This window comes from Sesamum indicum, linkage group LG8 (assembly GCF_000512975.1).
Source record: "Sesamum indicum cultivar Zhongzhi No. 13 linkage group LG8, S_indicum_v1.0, whole genome shotgun sequence".
NCBI lineage: Eukaryota > Viridiplantae > Streptophyta > Magnoliopsida > Lamiales > Pedaliaceae > Sesamum > Sesamum indicum.
Genome location: NC_026152.1, coordinates 10,679,526 through 10,688,383, shown reverse-complemented (window position 1 = coordinate 10,688,383; position 8,858 = coordinate 10,679,526). Strand labels below are relative to the sequence as shown.

At 34.0% G+C, this 8,858-nt stretch overlaps 1 protein-coding gene across 3 annotated transcripts; it reads left to right on the top strand.

The window, feature by feature from the left end:
* On the top strand, positions 3,113 to 6,980 carry LOC105168216 (nucleolar GTP-binding protein 1). Of its 3 annotated transcripts, none has more exons than XM_011088195.2 (3): positions 3,113 to 3,267; positions 3,941 to 6,009; positions 6,414 to 6,980. In XM_011088195.2, the coding sequence occupies exon 2, from the start codon at positions 3,960 to 3,962 to the stop codon at positions 5,997 to 5,999; it is 2,040 nt and encodes a 679-aa protein (XP_011086497.1). In that variant the 5' UTR covers positions 3,113 to 3,267; positions 3,941 to 3,959; the 3' UTR covers positions 6,000 to 6,009; positions 6,414 to 6,980. The 3 variants fall into 3 exon arrangements, with proteins under 3 accessions (XP_011086497.1, XP_011086498.1, XP_011086499.1); XM_011088196.2 differs by having other exon boundaries at positions 6,411 to 6,980; XM_011088197.2 differs by having other exon boundaries at positions 6,298 to 6,980.

Here is an 8,858-nt window from a genome sequence, read left to right as displayed (position 1 = left end):
ATTTTGTACTAAGAACTTTGATTCAATATCAATCTCTATTTTACACAAAGATGAAGCAACAACACTCTCATTTCCATTCATTTATACGTTTTTATCTTTAGCATTTATTTTACACTTTTCACTTAAAGTAGGCCGAACATCATAATTTTTTTGCTCACATCAAAGGATAATATAGAAAAGTCACCGATTGAAAAAACTAATTTGAAGCATGTTCTTTTATCATAAACAGAAAGATAAGAATTATTTTGAAAATTGAAATCAAAATTCAGGAACAAAACTATTTTTACCCAATTCAAACAAATTATATGGATTTCAATTGTATATAAATATATATAATAATATAATATTTACTAAAATCTATCATTTTTTTATATATAATTAAATGTAATATTTAAATATTTATTTACACCGCCGCCCCTCCCCCCCATGGTCGCCCCTCCTTTCCCTAATTCCACCGCCGCCGCCTGTTTTCCCTATTCACCCCCTTCCCAGCTTTAGCAGGAGGAAGAAGAAGGTCTCACCACAACAAGATCATGATTTATCATGACCACGCGATCCAGGGTTCTAAATCCATAGGAAACGACGATGGTTGGGGAAAATGGGGCGAAATCAATTTAAGTGGTTGCGACGTTGTTTTGGGTCGTTGATGGATTTAAAATGGGTTGTTAATGGACCTAATATGGATTTTTAATTGGTTCAAGAACTAAATCAACCGAGAATCTTCTCATCTCAATTGGGTGCACTCACAACTCCCTTTCTCCACACACACAACCATCTTTCTCCACACACACAACCATCTTTCTCTACATATAAATTCACACACACACAACTCTCTTTCTTCATATATTTTCGGGATAATTGTCCTCTCTCCCATGAGTTTTGATGTAATTACACATAAATTCTTTGGTTTGAAAATTTACATCGAATACCCCTAAGATTTGTTTTCGTGTAAGAAATAAGTCCCTTCGTCAGTCAAAATTCACCGAAATTGTTGATATTAACAAAAAGATTGGAAAGAAATCGGTATTTACACCCAATTGACTTATTATTGACTTATTACAAGTCAAATAAATTATTTTATTATTAAATTGCCCCCATACGTATTCACGCGTTAATGCATGTGAGATGGTATATTTTCGTCGTTATAAGACAGTTTAGTCCGAAAAAATTATTTGACCTTCTATAAGTTAGTAATAAATCAATTGAGAGTAAATATCAATTTTCGTTCAGTTTTTTATTAATATCAATAAATTCAGTGAATTTTGACCAGTGGAATACTTATTTGTTAAACGAAAGCAAATATCAGGGGTACTAGATTCAATTTTCCAAACTATAAGGGATTTACGTGTAATAACACCAAACTATAGGGGTGAGAAGTGTAATTATCTCTTGTGGACTAAGAATTATTTTTTATTTTTTAAATTTTTAAAATTTTTTATTGACTAAATGAATAATTTTTTAAATTTTTTCATCCACCCTATTAGATTTTTTACAAATTTCTATTTTCTTTTTAATACAATAAGGGCATAGTAACAATTTCATTCATCAATTCATGAATTATATAATTTCATCAAATATCAGGATAGTATTTGTAATTTTCTAAATAACAAGAGGGTATTTGTAATTATGTCAAACTTTAAGAGATGTCGTTATAATTTATCCTTATATTTTTATGTGATTTTTTTAATATTCAAATTACAACTTGTGATTTTTGAAAGTGATGAATATGAAAATTGCCTCTTAACAAGTATAAAGAATTGGGTTGCACAACTTGGTGTTCATTCAAAACGAACATCCAAAATTTTGAATTATTATTATAAAATAGAGTATTTTGTTAGGTATTTAATAGATTTTTTTACTTCATGATTTAGTAAATGAATCTTAATGTACATGTCATTAGTCAAAAATGACGTGCGATACAAGTTTAATCGTATTGTATTACAAGTAGTAATTTTCCTTTTTAGTAGTTCAAATATTACCCTTTCTTCTTTTCATTGTATGATATTTTAAAATATTTAACTTCAAATTAATAAAATAATTTATACTAACCCGACCCATTTGAACCGACCAAAATTCAATCCAACTCGCCCATTTGCCACCCCTACATTTGGGCAATTCTCTTTTTGGCAACTTCTTTTACATTCTTTTCAATCTATTTCTTCTCTCTTACTTAGACTCTGATACCCCCACTTCTTTCCTTTCCCCTCTCCAATCCCTGTCCCTGCACCGCTTTCCCATCTCTTTGTCTCAGTCGTCGCTAGTCCCCGTTCTCCCCAATCCCGTAGTTGCGCTCCCCCTCCAATGTCGATTGTCGTCGCCGCCTTTCCCCTCCTTCTAGCACTCTCTCTCTCTCTGTATATATAGTTAAAATACATAATATAATTGTTTTTATATAAAAAATAATATATGTATTTTGAATTAAATTTTATATTTATCTATATCGTTGATTAAAATTATGTAAAATCTAGACCATTGATATGTCAATCAAATTTGGCCATAGTTCAAATCAAATCCAATGATTTTAAATAATGTAAAAATGTAATTTTATAAAAACGATATATTTAAAAAATATAGAAAAGCACGTGTAACTCAAGTAATCGAAAGAGGGGATTTTTTGCTTCATTTTTAAAAATACAAGAGAATAAATTGCACTTTAATCATGTACTTATAAGATTAATATTTTGACTCATCTATACTGTTATAATTTTTTTTTCTCGTACCAATTATTAAATACTCAAAAATCTATCCTTTAATTCATTTCTTTTCTTCAAAATAAATTTGGTTAAATAATAATTTTAAATTTTTGATCCCAATTTTACAATATTTTTTAAAAAATATTTAAAAAATAATCTCAAAACCTAATAAATTTGGTCCAAATGTTACTATATTTATAATATTTTTTAATCAAATGAAACTATGTTAAACTCGTAAAGTGCTTGACCAAAAAAATAAAACCACGCCGTCCTATGGGACACAAAATGGGGCGGATCCGCATCTGACCCGCCTCAAGACTTGCCAATACTTCTTAAACAATACGGGTATGGGGCGGATCCGCATGTGACCCGCATGCCATTCCTAAACCCTAGTCGTCCACTACTTAAGCCCTTCAAACTACTTGCTCAAGCCTCAAACTTTAAATCACCTCCATTCCTCTCCGCGACGTACGTCGCCGGCACCGCTTATATAGCGGCGATCCGCGGAACTGTAACCGCCACCGTCTAGAGTGGACGGCCAAAAAGCACTAGTTTTCTCCAGCTATTTCATTGGGTAAGGGCCGTTTCTTTCCGTTTCTATTAGGTTTTCTTAATTTTATTGCTCTTTTGTATCCTTAAATTTTGAGTTTGCCTGATTTGTTTACGGTATTAGTCTTTTTCTTTTTTTACAGAATGATTGCGTGTTATTTGGTAATTTATTGGCTTGCTACGTTAGCTTTTGTGCTTTGCTGTTGTTTAGGAGCCTTTCTCATAAATATATTATCAAAATTGCGCTTGTGCAGCAAGAACTGCAGACTTCTGTATAATTTGAATTCGATTTCTAGTCATTGAACTTAGTATTTTATCCGTTTGCTGTAATCGATCTTTGCTTACTTTTTAATTTGACTTTTATCTGTTGTTTAGGTTCTAGTTGTATGTCTTCACTTTGTACTTGTTTTCTTTAAGTTCTAGTTCTGAAGCTTGAATTTAATGTCAATTTTTTGGCCCAAGATATAATGGTTATTCTATCTTTCATTGATATGCAGTAAGTTTTTCTCTTTGCAACTATTGGTCGCCTGTGTATGATTGTTTGTTCTACATGCATATATTGCATATTTATGTTTTCATGAGTGATAGTTGCTGAAAATTTTTGTTGCACTAAACCTGTCAATTATGTGGTATTAATATTTGATTGCCATTTTTTATTCTATTATTTTTAATAATTCTAATTTACATTTGTCGTATAGTGGCAGATAAAGAGTAAAAATGGTGCAGTATAATTTCAAGAAGATTACTGTTGTGCCCACGGGGAAGGATTTTATTGACATAATTCTCTCTCGCACACAACGGCGAACACCTACCCAAGTTCACAAGGGATATGCCATTTCACGTCTTCGGCAGTTTTACATGCGCAAAGTGAAGTTTACCCAGCAGAATTTCCATGATAAGCTTTCCACCATTATCGAAGAGTTTCCCCGGCTTGATGATATCCATCCTTTCTATGGTGACCTGCTCCATGTTCTCTACAACAAAGACCATTACAAGCTTGCTTTGGGCCAAATTAACACGGCGAGGAACTTGATTGGTAAGATTGCTAAGGACTATGTCAAATTACTGAAGTATGGAGATTCTCTTTATCGATGCAAGTCACTGAAAGTCGCTGCTCTTGGGCGCATGTGTACTGTAATTAAACGAGTTAGCCCTAGTTTGGCTTATCTTGAACAGATTAGACAACACATGGCAAGATTACCTTCAATTGATCCAAATACTCGAACAATCTTGATCTGTGGGTACCCTAATGTTGGCAAGAGCTCATTCATCAACAAAATCACCAGGGCTGATGTTGACGTACAACCATATGCGTTCACCACAAAGTCATTGTTTGTTGGTCATACTGACTATAAGTATCTGAGGTATCAGGTGATTGACACGCCGGGAATTCTTGATAGGCCATTTGAGGATCGCAACATCATTGAGATGTGCAGCATTACAGCTCTTGCCCATCTCAGAGCAGCTGTGTTGTTTTTCCTCGATATCTCTGGTTCTTGTGGATATAGCATTGCACAGCAGGCAGCTCTTTTCCACAGCATCAAATCACTATTTATGAACAAACCACTAATCATAGTCTGTAATAAGACCGACTTGCAGCCACTGGAAGGGATCTCTGAAGACGATAGGAAGTTGGTCATGGAGATGAAGGCAGAAGCTATGAAAACTGTGATAGGTCAAGGCGGTGAACCAACAGATGATAATAGTGTCCTGTTGACAATGAGCACTCTAACTGAGGAGGGTGTAATTTCTGTAAAAAATGCTGCATGTGAGAGATTATTGGATCAGAGGGTGGAATTGAAAATGAAGTCAAAGAAATTAAATGACTGTCTGAACCGTTTCCATGTTGCGATGCCTAAGCCGCGTGACCAGAAGGAGAGGCCACCTTGTATACCTCAGGCTGTTTTGGAAGCCAAAGCTAAGAAAGCTGAGGAAACTGCAGAGAAAGAGAAGAGGAAATTGGAGAGAGATCTGGAAAATGAGAATGGAGGTGCAGGTGTCTACTCCGCGAGCTTGAAGAAGCACTATATTTTAGCGGACGATGAATGGAAAGAAGATGTCATGCCAGAAATTCTTGATGGACACAATGTATATGACTTCATTGACCCTGATATACTGATGAGGCTTGAGGAGTTGGAGCGAGAAGAAAGTGCTCTCCAGGGGCTGGAGGCAGATGATGATTTTGAGATGGATGGGGCTGAGCTGACGCCTGAAGAAAAAGCAGCACTTGCAGAGATCAGGAAGAAGAAAAGTTTGCTTATTCAGCAGCACAGAATTAAAAAGAGCACAGCTGAGAGCCGGCCAACTGTGCCTAGGAAATTTGATAAAGACAAACAATTTACAGCAGAAAGAATGGGGAGGCAACTATCATCTTTGGGGCTTGATCCAACCATGGCAATTAACCGTGCTCGTAGCAAGTCTAGGGGTCGTAAGAGGGAGAGATCCCCTGACAGGGGTGTCAATGATGGTCTTCATTCCATGGAAGTGGATGGTGACCAACAAAACAAGAAGCTCCGCTTGAGGTCGAGGTCTGCTTCTAGATCAAGGTCAAAATCACGGCCACCAGGTGAGGTGGTCCCAGGAGAGGGCTTCAAAGACACTGCTCAGAAGAAGAAGGCTATTAAAATGGCCAAGGGTTCTAGCAAGAAGAGGAACAAGGATGCTCGCAGAGGAGAGGCAGACAGAGTCATTCCTACTCTCAAACCAAAACACTTGTTCTCTGGCAAGCGCTCAACTGGAAAAACAGACAGACGTTAGTAAAATCAAGGTATTTTCTGCATACTTTCTGTCTGCCTTTGGTTTTCTGTGTTGCACTTGGCACTGAACAATGGAAACACATTTTAGCATCCAGAAATCCACCGCCTCAGCCTCTTCTGCTGTGTTTCTTTCGGTAAAAGATGGAGGGGGGGTGGATGGAGGGTGTGTTAATAAGCCATTATCTTGCAAGCCTCGAATCCTCAATGTTGTTTCATTTGTCATAATACTAAACTGATTCCATGTTTTTACTTAGAACTTATAACCTATGCACCTTATTGGACTCTTTATTTGAAAATAGATCAGTTAGCATAATTGAGGAATGGAGCAAAGACAATCTAGTGAATATGCTCAAGTCTTTCTCATCATCTTTCATTATCCAATATCTGATGTCATCCATTGCTTCTCCTGTAGCAGAGGAATTCCCTCTGTTATGGATTCATATACAACAGCCTGTGGAGTGCCATCTATGGGGGAGCTGTATCGGATATGCTGTACAACTGCAGCTTGCTATTGTGGAGAATCTCTTTGTTTGTTGATTAGATCATTCTGCCCCCTTTCTCTGATGTTAGTGCAATTTTGATCCTTAAAATGGTTTTGCTTAAGTTTTGTTTTACTTAAATATTTACAGATGCTTTGGTCACGATTTAGTTGAATACCAATTCGTACTGTAATCAGAGGTTGTTATCAAACTTGTTATAAAGAAGCGGAACTGCAGCCAGCATGGTGTATCTTTATGGTTCTTGCCTGTTTTATGCTGGCAAAAGATAACATGTCTGCTGACACTAATTGTTTGTTTATCTGTCTATCTATCTGCATTGGTGTATCTATCTACATTGTTGTAAGGTTCTAGTTGAGAGACGGCAGTAATGGTAGAGTGCATATGCAGCTGGCCGAGCTGATTGGCTCAAGTGTCGCCTCTCAGTAAGTCAAAACAGCTGCATATATTGAAAACATTGATGGTACAAATAACCAGCTCTTGCCTGCTCGAGTATTAGCGGCAAGATAGAGAGTGCCATACATCCATGAGCCTTGGACTATTCAGCTGGAGTTGATTGGAGCTTTTGCTTGTTTGTTTGTCATAGACCCATCATATGTTTTGTGTCAGTTTTGTTTTCTAAAATTCACTTCATATTTCTTTCTTTGTCTATGATTGCAGTTTACTTTCAGTGTTTCAAAGAAATGTGGGTGATTTTAATTTATTGCGACGAGTTAAAGTAGGTTAATGAGTCGTTTATATGGTATCTTCTTTTAAGATTTTTTTCAACTTTGTTTGCAAGTCTTTTAAACCCATCCCTATTTCTTGACCGTTGTGTTCTAACCCTTTCAAGAAGTAGATTTGGATTTTGGCTTTACCAATTTCACATGACAACTGTAAATTGTAAAAGAAAAGGTAAACCAGAAGTTATCCAGAGAGTAGAATGAAATGTGCAAACCGAGAAGAAGAAAAAGAAAAGAGATAAATTATCAAAACTAAGTACTAAAATGATATTTTGTTTGATTATAAAAGAGCATAGATGTTAAAATTTATCAAGTTTTGATGTATTCAAAAGTATTATGAAACTATTAGAATAAAAGAATAAGATTGAATTATGTCCACCAACACATTCTTGATTATAATAACATTTTTCATCAATGGCATGATTTATTAATAAAAAATTAAACATAACAGAGAACTTATTAGGACCCATACAAAATGCATAATGTAATTGTATGTGGAGATAATTACCTCCGTTCTTATGAGGTTTGGTGTAATTATACAAAAATTTCTTATGATTCGAAAAATTATATTTAATACATCTAAGATCTATTTTTGTCTAGTAAAAAATTCCTCAATTAGTCAAAATTCATTGAATTGCTGATATTAATAAAAATTTAATGAAAATTGATATTTACTTTTGTTTGATTGATTATTAACTTATATTTTTTTTTGAACTAAATTACTCTTATAACGGTGAAGATAAAACTTCTCATATGCATTAACGCGTGAAAACATACGAGGATAATTTGACTATAAAAAGATTTATTTGACCTGTAATAAGTCAATCAGGTGTTGATATAAATTTTTTTTAATTTTTTGTTAATAATAACAAATTCAATAAATTTTGACTAAATGAACTTATTTGTTAAAAGAAAGCAAATTTCAGGAATATTAGATGTATTTATCAAACTACAGAAAATCTATTTGAAATTATACCAAATCTCATAGAAAGATGGTGTAATCATCCCTTATATTTATTTAATAACCAACATCGGGCTCATGTTAAAATATTTAAAACTCAGATTAATTCAAAATTAGGTGAGTTCAAAATTGGGATTATGAGTTTCAATTCATATTGCCATCACTAATTATAATTAATATTTTAAAATTTAAATATAAATTTATTAAACGCGGTACTATGAAAATACAAGTTGACAGCTCTTGAACAATACGGCACATATCTTTAAGATTATGAATAATTATATATACATCCCTTGATTATGATTTGTTTGCATATATTATTTATATTTTTTGCACAAATAATTAGATCAATTAAAAATATCAACGTCATTTATATAATTATATAAGTAATTTTTATTTTTTAAAAAATTACACGCACCGTAAAACTCGTGATATCATTTATTTATTAGGTTTTGGCTAATAAGTGTGAGCTATATAATTTATTCAAGTGGTTTATATTGTAAATATAATTATCAATGAAAATTATTTAAAAAAAATATTATTTGAAGAAATTAATGAAAACCCTCACCAACTCAAGCAAACAACTATTCCAAACTTATCCGTGTCGTGTCGTGTTATACTCGATTTTTTGGTTGATCACATCTGACATGAACGTAATCTTCATGTTTTGATGGGAGCCA

Bases quoted from the DNA above. Each gene is read 5' to 3' on its own strand.
- LOC105168216 (XM_011088195.2), top strand. From the start codon at position 3,960: ATGGTGCAGTATAATTTCAAGAAGATTACTGTTGTGCCCACGGGGAAG.